Source organism: Protopterus annectens, chromosome 4.part0 (assembly GCF_019279795.1).
Source record: "Protopterus annectens isolate FY-2018-M chromosome 4.part0, PAN1.0, whole genome shotgun sequence".
NCBI classification, from domain to species: domain Eukaryota; kingdom Metazoa; phylum Chordata; order Ceratodontiformes; family Protopteridae; genus Protopterus; species Protopterus annectens.
This window is the reverse complement of record NC_056733.1, coordinates 612,414,123-612,436,211: the sequence shown is the minus strand read 5'-3', so window position 1 is coordinate 612,436,211 and position 22,089 is coordinate 612,414,123. Positions and strand designations below refer to the sequence as shown.

The window sequence follows — 22,089 nt, the reverse complement described above, 5'->3', positions numbered from 1 at the left end:
ATCATTACACCTCTTTTCTTTTGTTTATGCTAAAACTGAATAATTGCTGTGACAACCCTCCACTGGACCAGTAATAAGGGAGCCTCAATCCTCACCACTGGCAGCAGTGGGGGATATTCACTGGGAGGATAACAACTACACACAAATTATTTCCAGATGCAGTTCTCTTCATCAAGTTAAATTTCCCCAAGAGCACACCGAGACCATAGTCAGTCTGGGGCTGGTTTCTCCCTCTTTCTCCAGATCCACAATAAGACTCTCCACTGGCACAGCCATAGGGTTGAAATCTCAGCTGAGTGACCTAGCCAAGACCTCAGTCACCCTCCCAGTCCAACCAGTGCTTTGTATCCCTCCCCAAGTGGCTGACACACACACACACACACACACACACACACACACACACACACACACACACACACACACACTCTCTCTCTCTCTCTCTCTCTCTCTCTCTCTCTCTCTTTGAAGCTTGATTTACACGCATACACACACACACACACACACACACACACACACACACACACACACACACACACACACACTCTCTCTTTAAAGCTTGATTTACACGGATACACACACACACACACACACACACACACACACACACACACACACACACACACACACGGGATAGCCTGGCACAAGTTTACTAGCTATGCCCCCTTCTGCCCAGACTTTAAGATGGTCATCACTGCCACTGGTCACTCCTTATCAGCTACTTTAGGGTCCTTAACAAAGGGTGTCCAATTTTACTGTGTAATATTAATACTAATATAAATGGTAGTTTGACCAAGAGCAGGGCTATTAGGAGTGGCCCACACAGTGTCACCAAATAAATGTGCAAGTACTCTCAAAACTTAAGTATCTCTACACAGATCAGCCACAATGAAATGTTTAAATATATTTAATGGTAAATAATAAAATAACAAGAAAATACTATATTCACAGTGACATCAGAGTTCAGAACCACAGGGAATATTTAAAATATCATTGCCATACAGGCTGACACACAAAGAAAAACATCTAAACTAAGTTTAACTGTATTCCTGACTGAATATAAGAGAGTTATACTGTTCCCTAGAAACTTACTTCATTACAGCAAGGCAGGTGTTGTGGTGAATGGTTCTTGTCAAGTCCAAGACAGAATACAGAATGCTCTATGTCATTAAGGTACTTCTCAAATTAATGTCTAATGTCTAAAATATTACTGCTGGGATAGCTTGCAGAATGACATCATTTCTGGTAATCTGACTTCTAGTTCCCAGGCCAAAACCCCCATTGCTAGAAGCTGGCACCATTTAGCATCTACCTGTAAAAATATACAGACAAGGGCTTTTCCCCAGATCTTTGACAGATGCTGGAAGTCATAAAACAATTGCATTCCTTCATGCTTCAAAAGCAGCAATTGGTTCACTCCAAGGACAATGCAGAAAGCTTCCTAGTACAGACCCTGTGACTCTAGCTGCATTGAAAACATGAGAGATATCCTCTTTATTGCATCCTATAAAGTAATTTCATTTCAGATATTTTTCTAAGGTTTGCTTAACTGAGGTTAATCCTTCAATTTCCTCTGACATATACATTTTAACAGTTACAATAGCACATGTACAGAGCTTGAGTTTGATATACATGTGACCTACAGTTCTAATAATACATTTGTAACACAAGCATCTTGTATAAATCATTTTGGTATTCACCAATGACACTTATTTACAAAATTCCATCTAGCTGTGCTGGCAGTATCTCCTTTCATCACAATTGCTAATACTGAGTTTGTTTAAATCTACTTGCAGAAGATGTGTTTCCTATAAAAATATAAGCTGTGGGTTAGAGATTTTTAGGTATTTAATCAAACTTCCCCTTCAACTATTGTTCAAACCATTCACATAAATGGAAATACATTTCATACTTACACCTACAAAATTACTCAGCATGTGTATGTGGTACTACCAGAGGGGGGAAAAAAGCAAAATTATGCATAAAACTGGTGAAAATAACTTGATTATTAGTACAATGACTGCATTTTTAGTATACTTGGGCATTTAGAAAAACAAAAAAGGAAGTAAAATAATAAATATTGAATTAAAGAACAAACTATACACTCTGTGGGTAAAAGGAACTCCTACACTTGAATTGCCAAGCCATCCAAGTGCACCCTCTAAAGCTTGTATCCTGTCTACCCCTAAGTTTGTCTGTCTAATAGCTTTATTTATAACAGAAAGTAGGCAAATATTAATTTGAGCTATTTATCTAATTAATATGTAAACATACACCATTCACCATAATAAATGAGAGTCTCCAATTTAACTAATACATATAAACTTATTTTAAAGTACAGCATCTATAATAAACAATAATTTAAGACTATCTAGTTCACTATATATTTTTCTATTAGAAAACAAAAAATAAAAGTTAATTTCATACCTTCTATACATGCTAGAAACATTTTAAATATTAAAAATATATACATAAATAGAGCTGTCTGGTAACCTTTAATCATCTTGTAAAGCAATGCAGATTAAATAGCGTGCATATCACTTTAAATTACTAGACAGTTTGAACATCTGAAATTTGACCTTTGCCAGTGCGGTTATGTAATGTCTGGACTCGTTTTGAGATGGTTGCAGTATCATGAGGTAATTTAAAATAAGGAAATTCTTGAGCTGAAGAAAAGGACTCTAAAAAAGAAGTTGAAGTGTTTTTAGCTCGCAATCTTGGTAGGAAACCAAGAAAAGAAGCTAAATTTTGGCTCGAGCTTGTGAAGTGACTAACTGTAAATTCCTTCACTTCATGGTAATATACTTATCTAAATAAGCATTTAACTTAACAAATGTTTTAAAGTATAAAATCTAGGAGTCTACATTAAATGATTACAGTTATTTAATAAACTGTCAAACAGGTATATTCATTAATATAAATCCTAATGTAAATCTTTGCAGCAAAATATTAGTAAAAGCATTACATTTTCAATTTTCTCTGTAGTAATATACTGTTAATCACTATGCAGATGTCACTTATAAACATTTAATTAACTTCAGAATTATTACATTCAATAGCAGAAAATATAAAATGTCCTTGGGTAAAGTAGAATAAGAATGATCGATCTTTTTCTAACCTTTAGTCATGGTGGCATAGTATAGCAATGTAAGCAGTGTGTGTTTTGGGGGCATATAACTTTCTTTAATATAAGTTTACCATAAGCAAAGTATATAGTGGTGTGATGTTCTATTATGAATGCATTACCAAAGGTGAATAATCAGTATTAGTGAAATAAAATATAAGGGAGCGTTTACCTTTTTTTGTGAATTGTGTAATGGTGAAGTTTCTTTCAATAGAATTGTATGTAAAACAGAAAGTAATATAACTGCAGAGAGAAATAGAAACAGTAGTTAAAAATATTGTCTTTTAGTTTTTTCTTTTTCTTGTCTGGTATTTTCCAGTTGTTTTTCTGTGCTTGACACTTGAGTGAATGAATGGAGCAATCAATTTCTTCTGTTTGATCTATAATATTGTTGTTTGATAAACATGTAACAGCAGAGTCTAGTGTGCCAAAGCTTTTGGTGCCATCCGGAAGGAATACTTTTAAGTCTTGCAGGAAACAGCAGATGAATTTTAAGATGTTTCTTTTTCAGTTCCTTAATCAATGGTAAAAATTCCTTTTTTGTAATTACTGCAGATAAATAATCATGGTCAAATCTAATAATGTCATTGAACTTAATTGGAGAGTTAGCCAAAGCTGTTTTCAGTACCAATTTCATGGCATGTGAAGAATGAAAGAGTACAGTTACAGACCCTGGATTAGAGGTTTACCTTTTTAGAAAGTGAAGAAGATGCCAGTGACCTATGGGCTCTTTCTATGCCATAGGAGAGGGATTCTTATAGATTTAAGATGCTAGGTAGCCAGCATGTGATTAAATTTATGATGTTGTCCCCTTCTGTTTTTCTGACAAGCCAAGCCATAAATACAAACATTGTTCCTTCTTGATCGGTTTTCTAGATCATCAATTTTTACTAATTAAAGTGTTTTGGTTTGAGAGAAACTCCACTTGAAGTTCCTGTTTGGGTAATCTACCCTCTAGGTCATTTAAGGATTCTTCCATACCGGCGATCTGGGTGTTATGTTGCATTATCATTTCTTTTAGTAATTCCATTTGCTTTGTACTCTCTTCTTTAAAGGAATCCAGTTTACTGTCCATCTTATATACTTTTGTACATAAATCATTCATAGTGGAAAGCAAGGCTTGTAATTCCTTCTTTGACTGGTCCTGCGTACTGCTTTTTGTCATAACTCATCTTGAGAGAAAGTCAGCACCCTTTCTGTGAGGTTTTTTGACAAGAAAATCAGCAAATAAAGACAAAAAATTCCAAAACAGTCTTCCAGGAACTATTAAAAAATATAAATCCATAGGTTTGAAAAGTCAACTGGTCCCGGGTTTTAAAATTTCCTGTCAGAAATAAGTATTAGCAGAACTAAGGGAAAGTGGTGTTAATCAGCCAGCATCTTGGCCATGCCCCTCTATATAGCAGTTTCAGTGATCAATGCTACCTTTGTCTTTTTTGTCATGGCTCACAGTATCGTTCATTTTTTTTTTTTTTTTGCATCTATTTTTTATCTGTTAGTGATGCATGATCCCATGTGATATAAACTTCATCATTCTCTGTAACTGTAATGCTTTTGTGGTTCATGTTTCCAATGCTTCTCAACTACTTCTATACTGTAATGTTTGCACAGTCACTCCAGTGCAGCAGTCTTGACACATTTTTGTTCATTTCAGTATACTGGCTCTTTGGCGTGAGTGTATCATGCCGAGCAACAAGATGTGACGGTTTCCCAGTTCTTTTGTAAAGAACCTTCCACTTTCCAAAGACATATGTCTGGAGCTTTTCTCTCAGGGCCTCCACTGAAAATGAGCTGCGTCCCAGTTGGACTTACCCAGTAAGCAAATGTTAAATAAAATAAATAACTAAATTAACGTACATTTGTCTGTTTCTCCCACCCTTTCAATGGATTTTGTAAACTAGCATGCTTGCAACTCAATATCTTGGCTTTCCATTATTAGCCTTTCCTCTTTTGGTTCAGTTCTCCTCTCCTTATCATTCCTGCATCATATCTTGGTCAACATGAAGTTGTTCCAAGAAATTCTGTAACTGCCACTATATTTGTGGCTTTTCCAGTTGTCTTTCCTTCTCATCTGATCATTTTCCATATATTCTTTTTTGTCACATTCAGTTGCTGCCTAATTTTTATCGATATTATAATATTAATATTATTTATAATATCCTTTAATTTATATTAATGTTATCAATAGTATTTATAATACTAATATTGTTTTTATCTATAATAGTTTGATTTCCATTCCCACTTGATACCAAAAGCGAAGACTGCATCTTAGACTTTTTCTCTTCATGTTTTAAATCTTTCACTATGCTGATGAGTTCAGCAGATATACAGTCCCACGATTGCAGATCTGTACATGTAATCAATTTTAAGGAGGCCCATACCTCCTTCAGAGTGCGAAATATATAATCTTGATATACACTGATTTTTCTATATCATTTTGACAAGGACAAAACAATTTTCTTGTTTTCATGTCCAATTGGTCCAGTACTTTTTGGGGCCAATCACCCCAAAACCATACGTTAGAACAGGAAGAGCAAATTGATTTATAGTTTGGACTTTATTCTTAAATGTCAAGGCAGGTTTTAATATCACTTTTATTCTTCTGAAGTATTTCTTACTGAGCTTTATTTTCATTTGTTCAGGTTTTATTTTTCCTTCTATTTATACACTCCCTTCTGCTTAAGTTCCTTTATATCACATTCCTGTCCAGGTTGATAATTTCTTGGTGTTGCAGCTTTTCTGTTTTAAATGTTGCTTTTCCACATTTATCAACGTTCAGATGTCATTCTTGTATCATCTTTAAAAAAAGTTTTAACCATTTATAGCCATGTTTTTAAGTCGTCTGCAAAATGTAGATGTGAAATCATTAAACAATGTTGTTTTGTGGGAGCCAAATTGTAACTATAACCTAATCTGTTATGTAAACAGCTTAATGTGTTAAGGGCAAGACAAAACTGCAGCAGTGACAAAGAATTGCCCTGGAATACCCTCCTTTGAATTTTTATTCTTGGGGATAATAATTTACGCTTTGCTATGACTCAGCTGCAAGGTGGTTTGCTACTGTTTCATGGTCACTGTAATGTAATTGATCAGTGTATGGTGTGTCTTCTACATCTGTAAGCATTCTTTTATCCATGAATGTGGGATACTGTTTTAGCAATCTGTCCATGCCCCCTTTTTACAATTCTCTATTATGGCTTTACTTAGCAATAATGATCATTTGTTCCATATGACTTTTTGTTACCCCTTTGTTCTATTGTTATAATGGATTTTTTTTTCAAAAACAACTATATACTGTGCATCAGTTCCAATATAAAATCTGTGTATTGTTGGAAAACAAGTTACTGGGCTAGAGTTCTTAAGATGGCTTGCAGGATCTTGCTTTAAGGAGTTTATTGTTTTTCCTGTTTACCAGCTTGGTGTTTGTTCAAGATGTGCATACAAGTAATACTCTAGGCTGAATCTTCATGTAAACAAGTTAATACCTTTAACCAGAAGTTGGTTATTGTGCCTGGGCCTGGAAGTTTTCATTTAGGAGCTTTTCTTAAGTTTGTTTCAATTTTTTAAGCCATTATTTCATCCCAGTTCATATCTTACTGTTTCTTTTAATTCTTCTATCCATTCAGCATCCTTATTGTGTTCAACATGGCCTTTATAAATCTTTCTCAAAAATGTGTCAGTTTCTTCTTTTTTGGTGCTTGTATTCCTTTTGCTTTTTTTCCCCAGCTCTCTGTAAAACCTTTCTCATTCATCAGTGAATTGCTTATTTTGTACGCCTTTATTTTTATATGCATATCTTACAAGTTTTTCTGTTTGTGCTGATATTTTTAGTTTATTTTTGGCAATAGTGTATGATAAATGTTGGTCTGTTTTGATGCTTTTACCATATCTGTATTCCTATTTTTGATGATCTGTTCCCTTTTTTGTATTCTTCCAGCAGTGATACTTCTATGATTTTCTCTATTAGATGTTTCTGTTGTAGCATTTTACGTGTTCCCTTCCTTTCTGTTAGTACTCTGTATGTTTGTGGTAACACTAGATCAGTTATTAGTTTAGCTATACAGTAATCTATCCTATTTAGTTTTGTTTTATCACATGAATTGCTTTTAATAAACTGCGGTGGTGGTGCTGCGGTAGCGTTGTCGCCTCACAGTAAGACGTTGTCCTGTTCGATTCTCAGCTAGAGCGTCTTCTGTGTGGAGACATGCGTGAATGGGCGTACCTTCATTGAAGGTTGTGTGTCAGGGCTGGCAACTCGGCACATAAAAATCTTCTGCCAATCATTAGCGGACCGGAGTTCCGCTGTGGCATCCCCTAACTGGGGAAAAGCCGAAAGACTCAACAACAACATGAATTGCTTTTAATAGTCTTGATTTACTAGGTTCATGTGTTTTACCAGTCTTCTAACATTTTGGATCTTATTTTAATTTATGTAATCTGTTTCCTTCATCTGTCTTAATATGTCTAACTTTCTCTATTAAATCAAAGAGTTCTTCCCTTAGAGCATCTTCTTAGCTTTCGTTACTTTAAAGTATTCTACAGAAAGTTCCATAATGTCTTCCTGTGAGCTATCCCCCTTTATATGCACCCTGCTTTATCTGCTGCCTTTTCATACGAGCACCCATTGTTCCATTACTCTACAAAATTACCCATGTCAGAGCTGCCAGTGTTTCCTACTCCTTCCCTTGCAACTTCAATTAAACTTTTGTACTGGTCTCCTGTAGAAGGCTGCAGTGCATCACCATGTGGCAAATCTTCAGCTATCTCCCACTCAACTTGCTGCTCCTTAATGTCTGGACCTATTGTTCCATCATGATGCAACATTGTCTGGATTCTCCACATTAAATCCTTCACTTCACAGACAATCCATAACTTAAAGTTTCTATTTATTTAGCTTTTTCTTTAATAATCCTCTTTTCTACATTTACCTTTTTGTTTTCTTGTTGTGAAATTGTCCATATCCAGATGCCTTTGCCTGCATTTCTCTTCAAATATCTTTGGAGCTGCTTTTTGTATTGATTAGTTTGACGTACTCCTTTGCATAAATATTGCACCATACCAGATCACTTTTTCTTTCCCATGTCCATGTTTTATTTTTATACCTTTCAACAATCTCTGAGTTTTGTTCTTTATATTTTCATAGCTCTTCTGTCACTTCTTTTTCCAGGCAACCTTCCTTTTATTTGTGTAATGTTTTTCATGCATCTGTTGTATTAATGAATACAAATGTTTATTTGTAACTTTTGACAATTTTTCATGCGCAAATATTTTTCTTTCCACTAATTTTTCTGCATATAATTTCTCCTGAAATTCTGGGCTTCTTGAATAATAATATAGCAATAACCCACGCCTGGGTGTGGGTAATGCTAAATTTACCCACGGTTGGCGTGGTTTGGTCGAGGCCCTCGACCAAACAAAGCCAACCGTGGTAAATTTAGCATTACCCACACCCAGAAGTGGGTTATTGCTATTATACCATGACATTATTTACAAAAAGAAACTGTTACTTTTCTTAAATAATGGCATAGTATAATGCCTGTTTACTGCCCTTCCGCAGATGTCTCGCATCCGGCAGTTCTGATGTACTGCGCCTGCGCAGTACATCAGAGTTGAGCAAAAGCAACGGAGAAAGCAAGATCTCCGTTGCTTTTTTTTTAGTGTCTCGCTATGTTAAATGAGTTTAACATAGCGAGACAGTTTTAAAATAAGCAACGGACATCTCCATTGCTTATTTTAAAACTGTCTCGCTATGTTAAACTCATTTAACATAGCGAAACACTAAAAAAAGCAACGGAGATCTTGCTTTCTCCGTTGCTTTTTTTTTAAACACATACTGCACTCCGTTGCTTATTTTAAAGCTGTCTCGCTATGTTAAACCCATTTAACATAGCGAGACAGTGTTTAAAAAAAACGAGTTATACTAATGGAAAAAAGTCCGGGCGACCGGACCTTTTTCCATTAGTATAACTCGATTTACAACGGGCACGCTGGCAAATCAGCGTGCATGTTTTGGGGGGATCATGGTATAATAATAATTCATATCTTCTTTCTTATGCTCTGCAGTCAACTTTGTCATCCCTGTACTTGTTTTTTGGCCTGTCAGTTTTTGTGAACTACTTCCTTTTGCCACGGAGGCCATCTTCCTCCTCTGAGCCTGGCCTAATCCTGTGGAAGCAATGTTTCCATGTCATCAGGATTCTACACTGCCTTTTTTTGCCAGTCATGGCATTAGTGTGTACAGCAGGAGTGAGCTCTTTCTTATCTTGGGACTTGTGAACCCAGTCTTCTTTTTTATTTTTTAACCTACCTTTCTCCATGATGTATACTAACTAAAAATACAGTCTATGTATTAATGTCTTTGTGAGAGTTTCTGTAAAATATTATTCTGTGTGGTTATGTGCCTTGAGGACCTGCATCCAAAATTCTACTCTCTCCTTATTTCTTAAACTCCCTCAGTGTTTTATAATCATCATTTTCTATTTTAATTTATAGCCTTCCATTTGTGTTACTTATATGAGCCTTAACTGCATAGCTCTAAAGTATCCCTTCTAATCAGGTAATTCTAAACAGTCTTGTTTTAAGGGCTGAATCAACTTATCCCACTTAATTCTTTCCTCTTCCCTTCCCAAATACATTTCTTAAACTCTTTTTTAATTAATGTCCACAACTTCTCTTCTGGTTGAAAAAAATATGCTTGGCATATATATGAAATTAAAGGTACTAAAACATTTTCATTATTTTTTTTCTTGCTATTCATATCTATAATTAAGATATTACAGTTTATCAATATCTGTTTAGTTTATTCCCACATATAGAATTATTCATGCAACTAAATACTTCATCTTATTATGTCAGTTGTAGGTATTTATTGATTTGATGTTTAAGTGCCTGTGCCTTGGTACTCAGCATAAACTGTTAACATTTTATGGCTTAACTGTTATTTAAGGTCTGGAAATTGTTGCATAAAAACTGCATTGTTAGAAAATAAGCATCCCAACAAATTTATGAAAATTAAGCAACATCTTTAGATTTAAATAAGCTGCAAATTGCTTTTTAAGAAGCTCTGGAAAGAAGTATAAGATGCACATGATTAAATTAGGGAATGTATTTGACTCCACACCACTGAAATATAGCTAGGCAAGTAAACAATACAGCAAAACATGTTAACATATTAGGTAAGTAATGTGTATATTATGGCCTGAAAATATATAAGCAAAATGTGGAATGCACAGACCTGTGTCATTCTTCCTAGGAATATTGTGCATCACTTTTCTGTTTTATATTTTCAGGAGTAGCATCTTGTAACGGTAGTAAGACTGCTGGCAAATGGCATTTGAGTCAAAGTCAACATGGGGTAAGTCCAAATTTGATATCACTCCCTAAAATAATTTTCATTTAATGCTTCTTCTCCCTTTAAAACAACCTGTTTTTATCTCTTTTTACAAAAGAAAAAAAAAGTTTGCTCTTGTACAGTTCCTGCCCAGCATATAGTGCTATCATGTTTTCAAAGGAACCAACTGAACCTAACCTCTGATATTGGTCACAGTGCAGTTGGTAATGTTTGCTTTAATTTTACCTTGGGTTGAATGCATTTGTCTCACCTGTGCAACTTTTTCCCCTTGACTGCTTTAAGGCTATTTTGTGCCCAACACATTACTCTCTTGGCAGCACTTGAATGGACTTATTTGTTTTGTATTTGTTTTCCAGGTTAGAGCACTGATCTCCATGGACCTTTTTCACACAGAGCCCAGGAGCGGTGTCTGGTTTAGTGACTTGCTCAGTGTCACTCACGTAGGCAATGGAGGCTGAGGGAGTCTAATCTTGTGCCACTAGATCACAGGAAACCATTTGCTAACCGTTCCTTAATCCTCTAAGCCAACTGCCAGATCTGTCAAGTGTGTTCTTTACATGCATTCTTGTATCTTTGAAACTCATGCTGTGAAAACTGGTTTCCTGCTTTGCTGATATTCAGACTATGCCCTATATGTAATATTCATTGTGGCCACTCTGACAAGCCTTGAAACTACAGGTTTAGTTTTACCATCTGCTTCTATGTGGCTTTGAACAGTAGTAGTAGAAGTGTTGCACCTTTATAATGTGAAAATTTGACCTTTACATCCCACTGCAGCTCTCGTGCACTTTCAGTTTTTAGTTTATTTCCTATGTTTTCAATTTATTCATGTGTCTTTTGAAAATGTCATGAAAATACTGTTGCAGTTAAATGTTGTGCTCATCTAGGTGTTTAGAACTGTCCCAGTACTTTCTCTGGGAAAAATATGCAGTGTGGTGAATAACCCAATAGCCAGGAACATGGGTAAACTGGGATCAACTCAGTCCTTACTTGCTGTCAAATTTCTGTGCCCTAGTTCCCAGTTAAGGGACCGTTCTATTATCCAGTACCAAATATTCAATGTCTAGACCTACTGGGGAAAAAAGGATTCTCTTCTGCAAACCATGTTAAAACTGTACTACCCAGCATGTCTCGTTTTAAAGAAATACAAACCCTGTTTGCTCTCTTAACAGGTACATGCCTTGAAGCAAAGTAGACCTTTCTGGCTGTCACTATCTTCAACACTGAGCATAGCGTAGGTTGCTAGAAAATTAAGGGTTTCTTTGTTTCTAGCAAAAACATAAACTGCATCACACCAGTTAATCGAGCAGGATACCAAAAGAATCCAATAAAAGCAACAGGGCTTTAAAAATTTTAATGAAGTCAAAAAATTAAAACAAACTTTTAAAACAAATGAAGAAACCGGTCGTAATACAAGGTTAGCACTTTCACATACTAGTGTATGATTCATCAGACCTAATAAACTCAAATCAAAAGCAGATTTAAATTTGGTTACTCAAAATACAACATTTGACAAGTACAATGCTGAATCTATCTTCTCAGTGGAGTGGACTAAAATAGTTTTCCCTTTCATAGCCAGGCATGAATGAAAAGATATAGTGTAATATGAAAGGGTATTTTAAATAAGACTTGAACTGTGAGTTGATAATAGCAGTGTGCTGATTCAAACTGTTTACTTTTAGGTAATTATTCTGGGAAGTCAGATCTACATGACAGAGACATGACCTCATGATGTAGATTGAAGACAAAGTATGGCCCAGATAACCTGAAATATGTTGGCACCCCAGGTGCTAGAAGAGCCAGTAGGTTTATAGTTCATAGGTAGGTACTAGGCTGTTGGCCCTAGGGCATAATTAAGCCTAGCCAAAAAAATGTTTTGCTTACGCTTCCCTCCCAAGTGGTTTAGTTTCCTGCGCCCCTGTCTAGCAGGGCCACCAAAGTGATTCCCGGGGTGAATTTCCTGTTTCCCTTCCACTCATCAAGATTCCTCTTGAAGAGCGCTAATGCAGAGCTCTACGTCATGTATATGGGGACCTTATTCCAGAGCAAGGGAAGTCTCTGGGACACGAATCTGTCCCTCCAAGTCCTGTTTATTGATGATGTCAGGTTTACATCCCTTGAGCGTGTAGCTGTGGTGGATTGGGTTTTCCTTAGGTGGAGCATTTCTAGCAATTCGGGGTTTGATATAGCCTTGTATGTCAAGCAGAGATCACCGGTATGCGACCAAGTACAGTCTTGTGTTTTTTTTAACCTCATGGCATAGGGCAACTGTTTGAGGCTCATTATTCTCTTTGTGAGGTACTTTTGAGGCCTCGCCAGTTGCTGCAGATGTCTTGTTGGGTGCATCCCGAACGAGGCATTATATTCAATAACGGGTCTAATGAGTGATGAGTAGAGGGGGACAATAACATCCTTATTCCTGGATGCAAACCCTTTTGTGATAAGGTGGGCCATGTAGAAGGATTTTCTAACCACTTTAGCAATATAGTTGTCAAAGTAGAGGTTGCTATCCACCTGAGTCCCTAGGTCCCTTATCACACTCTCCGTGGTAAGTGGGCTACCACCTGTGTTGTAATTCATAGGTACTTTTTTTTTCCCAAAGGGGAAGACGATGCCCTTTTTGGCATTTAGCTTGAGGCCATGGTTGTGGTACCACATATCTGTATCCGTAAGACCCTTTTGAAGGATATGTATGTCAGGGGTCTCAATTATGGCACCCAGTTTGCAGTCGTCTGCGAACTTTGTTAGCCATAGTCCCTCCGTGTTTGCTTATACCTCCGTGAAGTAGATACCGAACAGGAGGGGTTCCAGGACTGAGCCCTGTGGTACACCACTAGTCACAGGTATGGAGTCTGATCTAGTGTTTCCTATTCTCACTGAATGGGTTCTATCCGTGAGTCAGTTAGCAACCCATCTTGTAACGTAGGGGTTTATATTTAGGTTGGTGAGTTTGTCAATAATTCCCGGGTGGGGAATGGTATCGAAGGCCTTTGCAAGATCAAGGTATGCTGTGTGAACCACCTTTCCCTCATCTATTGCTTTAGTGACCATTTTGAAAAAGTCAACCAGCTTTAGGAGACAAGACCTTCCCTTTACGAATGCAAACTTGTTGGGGTCAAGAGTTTGTAGGTTCCCAATGTCTTTGTCTGAGTTCCATGATGATGCGCACCATGGCCTTGCAGATGAGACTCGTCAGGCTGATGGGGCAGTAATTCCCAGGGTCAGTGGTGGCACATCCTTTGTGGAGTGGTATAACTGTTGTCATGCGCCACTCTGTGGGCACATAGCCTGAGGTTTGGCTGTGGTTAAACATGGTATTAAGGTGAGGAATTAATTTGTTTTGGAGTTCATGTAGTACGTAGCCTGGGATGCTGTCTGATTTCTTGCCTTGGAGAGTGCTGTTTTCACCTGATTGTCTGTGATTTTAGGGGCAATACAATCTGGTATGGAAATGGGCCCTTTGGGGGGTGAGGGTGGGGTGAAGTTTGCACTGAACCTATCTGCCAGTATATTGGCGATGTCAGTTGGTTCCGTGAATTTTGAACCATTATGCTGTAGCTCAGAGCAGATCTGTGAGTTATTTAGGTTTTTGACATAGCTAAAAAATGTTTGTATTGTCTTTGGTGTCTGTTGCGATTTTTGTTTCAAAGCTCGCCTTAGAGGTTTTTATGAGGATTCTTAGCTTTTTTCTAAGGTTGGTCAGGGAGCCCCTCCATTCCTGGGCTTTTGGGTGGGATGGAAGTACACCGGGTAAACACTAGCAGGCATCTCTTGAGTTTTGGGCGTGGTAATAGAGGCTGCCTGGTTTACTGTTGTTCCAACCCTGAGCAGTGGCTGGGAGAAGTGCAACAGCACAAAATGACCGAAGTATGTTTTCTGGTTGTCAGAGTAGTGCACAAGCACCATAGATAGATTTAAACATGCTAGCAGAAGTACACGGGCATCAGACCAGCATTGTGGTTTTATTTCTTTATTTTCATTTATATTTTCACCAATATTGGGACTCTCTTATAGGTAATGAATGTGTAGAAGCAGTCATTGGAGGCTTGATATTTAAGTATTTATTTATTAATTTGATAACTGTTAGGTGGACTGCTCTAAAGACCCTTTTTAGCCATGACCTAAACACAAGACGGTCATTCTGGAGCTTAGTATGTGGACTTTACAGCATAACTATAACATAATGTTACAGACTGAGTTGAGTGCATGTATTTTGACATAACTGTTACAGTTAAGCTTTATAGAATATGATATCTCAGAATGCAGAACTTAACACTGCTTCTATTATTCTAACATTTTTTTGAACAGTATTCCAACTGAGTGCAGAACTTTAATAGCTGAGTAGTTTCAGGTTATGTGCATAAGCATCACTAAGATAGACTAAAAGGATATTGCCCATTCCTCCTGTAGCAGCTACAGCAGTGTTCTTTGATGTGTTTAGGGGTTTTGCCTGAATGTTGAATAATTTGCTTCTTTTCTCATATTGTAAGAGAAGATTCCAGTTTGTTACGGCCACTTTACCAAAGTTCTACTTGCTAATCACTTAGTTATATGGGGGGATGAAGAAAAAGTGTCATTATTTTGAGAATAAAGGTATTAGGAGTGATGTGTAACTTTAAGTTTGTGTCTGAGGGAGGGGACAGTACCTTCACATATAAATTTGATTGTGAAAGAAGAGTTTGCCTTGGATAGCTATATAAAATCATCTTCATTCTGACAACAGCTTTGCTAGATTCATTTACAATTGAATGATGTGTGCATTTTGAGATGAATTTAGTAAAACAACGAGGTGTGAGTTTTCTGGTTGTAGAAGAAGTACAGTAATTGCAAGGGCCCTTCTGGCTTGTTGGGTATTAACCTCGCATACATGGGACAAAAGGTAAAGAAAAAGTAGGATAGAGCTTTCTGAAAGACTGAAGAGATGGTCCAGAGTAAAAAAGGGTGACGGCCATACGACACTTTGGATTTTACCATAACACTGCTAGTAAAGCCAGCTGATTGTAAATCTGATTAAGACAGACCTGTATACCAAAGAGTCTGGAACAGTACTAGAGGAGAAAGCATACTAGAGCTGTCAGCTCTGTGGCACAATAGAATATAGCTCTGATTGTCATCCACATGACGTGGGATATATTAGTGTGCCAGGTGCTGGAGGAATTTGTGGAGTAGGGTGTATGTGTGTAACTAATATTGGCTTGCTTATTCTTGTTGTGGGAGGCAGCCCAACCCACTCAATGACTCGCTGTCAGAAGAGGCAGGAGAGCCAGAAAGCAGCAGTTAGGGTAAGAGGCCCACATTTGCCAAGCGGTACATGTCACAGAAGCCATATTAAAGTGTCGTAGCCTATGCATGCCTAAAAGTAGGCATTATGAGAGAACACAGATGTCAGGCTGCTGCAGGAGCATGCATGTAGGCCAGAGAGAAAAATAAGCAACTTTCCATGGCTGATGGCTTTTCCCCAGAACCCATTGGCTGTTCAAGAGGGCAATTCACAGTAATGGTTACTTTCTGGTAAAGACTGATGACTGTCCTTGAGGTCAAGTGAGATACAGGAAGCCCAAAGGTGATATGGAATGCATGGGCAGTAGAGAGTGGATGGTTGTTAGTTGTGAAGGCAGAAATGACTTAGAAAAAATGAATGAAACATAGTGCACTTGATCCTATAGAGCTGTTAGGATACACTAGTCACCACAGGCACTACTGCTTAAAGCAAATCAAAATAAAGGAAGTATATAGTGTAATTGTGGAACTCCAAGGAAGTTGTGGCATAAAATATTTTAAATATAGACAAAGGGCTCTTTAGCTTATATAATCTGTTAATTTCCCTGTATTGTCTCTTTTTTTAAGTTTATTGATGTAATTCCATTTGGGCAGAACTCTTGTATGATAGAGGCTTGCTATATTCACAGCTTTGTAAATCCTTAAAGTACCTTCTACAAAGATATGACTGTGTATATGCATACGAATTATACAGTGAATATTATGGTAATGAAAAAAATGAAGAAAACAGATAACTGACAGCAGCAAACCAAAAGTTCAAGAAATTTACGTATGCAGTATTAACAGAAAGTATATATTTGTGGGTATTTACCTGATAACATCATGTATCGCTTAAACCGTTTTATTACTTAATCTAGTTCATTGCTTTCCTCTTTCTTTATAAGCACCTTTATTGAACTATCACTTAACACATAGGCATACATACCTTATTAGAAAAGAAAACAAACCATATTAACATTTTTCATTTTTGTACATTACACGTCACATATTTTCTTCTTTTTGACAATTGTCATTTACTCCAACATTATATAATTTACTCAATTCCTGCTTTCCCCTTAAACCTCACTCCTCCTTCTGAATATTATTCTGCATATATTGTTCCCACAAGTTCCACTATAGAGCACATACCCATACTTAAAGGCCACTCAAACACATAATAAATGGCTATGATCAGACACCTGGTCATAATTTTTTGTAGTGCATGAAGGTTTACCTACTCCACGTGCTACCAGGTAAAAAAAAAAAAAAGCACAAAATGTTTTTCCTTCATTGAAAGCAAGTAAAGTGTTTAGGGGGTGCTGCCAAACCGATAACAGCACACTTCTCACATTATTTGCTTAAGAATTCTGAGGGAAACAAATGATTAAAATTAGGGATGTTTTTTAAATATTCTTCTAAGTACGGCATAAGCGTTGTTACCTCACAGCAAGAGGTTCTCCTGTTCGATTCTCGGCTTGACCTGGGAGTGCCTTCTGTGTGGAGGCTGCATGTCCTCCCCGTGGTTGGGTAGCGTGCGTAAATGGGCGTGCCTTCGTTGAAGGTTGAGCGTCGAGCTGGCACCTCGGCGTTTCGTAAAAATCTACTGCCAATCATTAGCGGACCGGAGTTCCGCTATGGCAACCCCTTACCGGGAAAAGCCGAAAGACAAACAACAACAACAACTTCTAAGTCACTTAAAAAGTTTATTGAATGGGTTTTGCATAAATATGTGTCTTCCTAACAGTAAGATGCACAAAGCTAATTGTAAAATTTTTGACTAACGCTAATCTTCAGTGATTTACCAGAAGAAAAAGAATGTGAAGGATGAAGAAAAAATATCAGACAAACTCAAGGAATAGTTACTAGGCATAAACATCAGGCAGAAACAAAGCTATTTTAACTTCTGCTGCTGTTATTTGCCAGCTGCAACTGTCAGTTGTTAGTCTCTAGCATGAGATCTGATCTTAGCACCTTACGATTGGGTTTCATGCTAGAGAAGCACTTAATTAACAGTTTATCTTTTTCCCAATCTAAAAGCATACTCATGCCCCTCCATGCACTACAATGATATATCGCACCATGTCCTCAGTATGGGCTTGCAGTAGAAGAAATATGCTTTGGCAAAATTGTAACTGCCAAGTGGAATCATTTACCCCTAGGCATTAGAGCACATACAATTTATTCTTTGTTCAGGGAAATTCTTATTTGCCTTCTTAAAGATAACACAAAAGCTGCTGTTTTTCTGATCATGGTTAGCTGGTACCTATATTATTTCTACTTGTACGCAGTATTATAATTCTGCTACTCTGTTTGGGACTTTCTTTGCATAAACGTTAGTTCTACTGAACAATTTGCATAATCGTTAGTTTTACTAAACAATTTACATAAATGTTAGTACTACTAAACAATTTTCATACATGTTGATACTACTAAATAGTTTGCATACACATTGATACTACTGCACACGTTAATACTATTAAACAGTAGTGTGTAACTTGAAAGGTGATGGCGAATTTGCTTGAATTTTTGTTTGGCTATGAATACTTGTCTGCTTAAAGTCTAACTGCAGTATCTTAGTTTTCATCTTAAATTATATGAAATTTTGCATTGTCATTTTGTATATATGCTGATAGCTGTATTCATTGCTCATTTTATTTCTTGTAAATCTTGGTATGCTACTGTGTATGTCTATTTATTTTTCTTTTGCTGTTTTTGCATCAGTAATTTACTTAATCTGATTTTGTCCTTTTCATTTGTTCCTCAGCTGATGGTTCAGATCTGATACTTGGATCCGACTTGGCCTCTTCTACCAGATCATTGGATCCAAGAACTCTCAAGCTGCTCCCTTTACCCATAATGCCCCACCAACCTAACTTCCCTCAGATCTCATTTGCCATCATTTACTTCAGACCCGAATCCATTTGCTCCCGAGCTTTTCATTGGAGTTATCCTAGTTGTTCAGTTCCTGTTGATTCGTGAGCCTACAATTTCATTTTCATGTTTTACTGCTTCTTTTCCTCCCTCCCATAATCTGAAATCTAAACTTAGCTTTTTTTGACTCTCATTGAGCTACAGTTTTTCATTACTCTTACCAGTACCACTGCTGGTATCGTTTATGCTGCAGAGCATTTTTGTCTACCATTGTTGGTAGTTTTCTCTTCTTCCCCCCTCCTTTTTCTGTCCCTTTTGTAAGTAAGAAAAAAAGTTCTTTATTTATAGTTGTGTATTTTCTTTTCCCTACACAGTTTTAGTGCTCCAGTTTTTGCTTGTAGTGTCGTGGGGTTTTGGACGTGGCTGACAAACCTACAGGATTCAAAAAATGTGTTACCTGTGAGCACAGGTATCCCAATTCCAATGCCTGCAGGGAATTTGTATATTTTCTAGGTTCTGCTCACCTCAAAGCAGACTGTTCAATCTGCTCTAGTTTCAATTCCAGAGCTTTAAAGGACTGCGGAAACAAGTTAGTGTTAAGAGACCTTCTTCCATCTACCTCTGCTTCCTCGGTCACTGGGGCTGAAATCCCTACCAGAAAGCCTGACAAAAACAAATCTGACTCTGTCAAAAGAAAAGGAGTCTGGTAAGAGGTCTTCTGATTGTTTGTTTTTTGGCTTCAGCATCAGCACCTTCAGTGGAGCCTCTTACAAAAGTACATAAGAAGCTGGATTCATCTGTCTTGGATCTGATACTTTTTGAAATCCAGGTTCCCATGGATTCATTCCCCACCACTTCTTCTGATCCAGTTTCTTCTAGGCTCCCTTCATCTTTCTTAGAGAGATCTCTGCAAAGACACTGCAGACTTCCATCCACCATGTTCTCTCTTAGATCTTCCAGAAGCCTCTCAGAAGCTGTTGTAGATTAGATGATGAGGAAGTTCCTCACAGCACAGATTCAGATGGGGGTTCCCTCAGCTTTGACCCCAACTAAGTCTGTGAGCTGTCATTTCTCCACTTCCTCCTTGGTATCTCCTTCTCTGATCTGACCCACTGTTTGGGGCCCTCTCAGCCAAGATCTTGGAGGTGTCCTCATCTGATCCAAAGACTTTCTGTTCTTTGACTCTGAAGGTTCAACTGAGCCAGAAGACTCTTGGAGCCAAAGTATCTGTGCTGGATCCAGGGAGGATGCTGTCAACTCTGAAGCTGTTGGAGCTGTCTCTTGCCCTGTGGGCCTCAATGCTAGATAGCTCAGGTCTGACTCCCTCCTCAGGTGGAGTGCTGGTGGAGTTACAGGAACTGACAGTCCAAGATATTCTGGCTCTGGTACCGCAATTTCTGTGTCCCCTAGGTGTTCTGGCTTTGAGGTTGCTGAGAAGGTTTTCACCTTGGCTAGGGAATCCCTGCATTCCTTTGATCAGACAACTCTACCTCATCTATTTTTTTCCTCTGAGCCTCATCCATCCCTTCCACTGGGACAGCCAGCCTGAACTAATCTCCAGCCTGTTCACCAGGTCATTGTCATCTCTTCTCATACTTCCCCACTGAGGAAGTCCCAGGAAGAGATTTTTTTAAGAGGAAGTACTTATATTCTCCCCAGGAATCTGTCACAGACACCAATTTTGATGAGTGAGAGGGGTCCCCCAGATCACCACCTGAAGACTTCTCCTTTGGGGGCATCTTGGAGTTGTTGAAACAAAAAGTTGGCTAGTCCTCTGACACCCCCTTCCAGGAGGAATCGGTGTTCCTGGAGGCTTTCAGGTCTACCCATCTTCTTCTTGGGTTACCACTCCAGCTGAAACAGTGAGCTCATTGACCTAGTTTCTTGGCACGTGTGGAAGGAGCCAGACACTGTTGAGCCAGTACCAAAAAGGCCAAACAAAATGTTAGCTCTGCCTAAAGATCACACACACACACATACTGGAGCAACAAAGTCCCATTTGATGCCATGGTTGTGGCGGCAACCACAAAGAAAGAACTGGCAGAGCAGAGTTCTTCTGGCCATCCCTCAATAGAGAGTTGAGGGCTTAGGACAGGTTTGGGAAATGTGTGTATGCTTCAGCAATCTTTGTCCTCAAATCTCTGAATTGCTTGGCACATTTTACAAGGCTACAAAGAGATCTGACCAAGGAGCTTGCAACATCTCTTTCTGGTTCCATGTTGTCTAAGGATGGAAACAGAATTTCCTTGCAACTGGCCACCCTTCAATCCATGTCGAGTGCATCCATGAGGTTGATATCTCATGCTGTGGAAGTTACCCCACGGGGTGCGGGTTCAGGCATAGCCATTGGGAGGTATGCCTGGATGCACTTATCTGATTTTGTGAATCCCTTAAAGCCTTTATTCGTCAGTGCCCCCCTTTGACAGATCTTCTCTCTTTGTCCCCAAGGTTAAGGACACACTCTCCAGATGTGAACAATAGGGAAAGACCCTGTCTGCCATGGGTGTACATTTTTCAACCCCTCAAAGACCTTTCTGTAGGAACCAGCAAGGAGGTAGTATAATGTGGTTTATGAAATCCCAGGGTCATTTAAATATTGATGTGGAGATGGTTCCCCCTGGGGCAGAGGGGCACACTCAAGTGTAGGATGCTGTCCTCATAGCAGAGTTGGCCCACAGAACCATGGCTTTAGGGATTTCTTCCCAGGTAAGCCCTAGCAGCACTTCTGAAAGGAGGCCTGACTGTTCTCTGGAGGCAGTTGGAGGACATTTGTCTCTGCACCAGAGAGTCTGGCTATCTGTTACAATAGATATGTGGGTAGTGTGAATCCTATCCAGAGGTTATACCATACCATTTTCCCTAGCTAGTCCCACCAATACAAGTAAAATCCCTGATGTTCCACCCAGTCATAGGGAAACAGCATCTCTAGAAATAAAAAAGCTGCTAGAAGAAAGAGTCATCCAAGAGGTCCCCCCCCCCAGACCAGACAAAGGTCTGGAACTTACTCAAGATTCTTCTTGGTACCAAAAAAGACAGGGGACTTGAGACCATTTCTAGATCTCAGCAAATTAAATCAGTTTGTACAGTATTCAAAGTTTCCTACAGTCATGGTTCAGTCTATTTTTCCCCTGCTATGAAAGGACAATTATATGTACTCTGTAGATCTTCAGAACATGTACTATCACATCAAAATGAACAGGCACTCCAGAAGATACATGCACGTCAGGCTGGGAGCCAGTCATTACCAGTTCAGAGCATTGCCCTTTGGCCTCACTACAGCCCCCAGGGTGTTTACCAAATGTATGGTGGTGGTAACAGCTCACTTGACACTGCTGAGATTCTGGGTGTTTCCATATCTGGATAACTGGCTCCTAACTTCCCCAACCAAACACTGACTTCTACAGGCAGGGGCCTACTTGCTCCATCTGCTTTTTCATCTGGAAATCACATTCAATTATAACAAATCTTAGCTCACACCTGAACAGAG

General features: G+C 38.4%; 1 protein-coding gene across 2 annotated transcripts in view; it reads left to right on the top strand.

Annotated features, from left to right (window-relative positions):
- The window catches only part of TCTN2 (tectonic family member 2), a 1,339,098-nt gene that overhangs the window by 50,998 nt on the left and 1,266,011 nt on the right, over nucleotides 1-22,089 (top strand). For both annotated transcript variants that reach the window (XM_044068545.1, XM_044068546.1), the window contains one exon: nucleotides 10,411-10,475. In XM_044068545.1, the coding sequence (XP_043924480.1) occupies nucleotides 10,411-10,475 (65 nt within the window). The remainder of the gene's footprint in view (nucleotides 1-10,410; nucleotides 10,476-22,089) is intronic.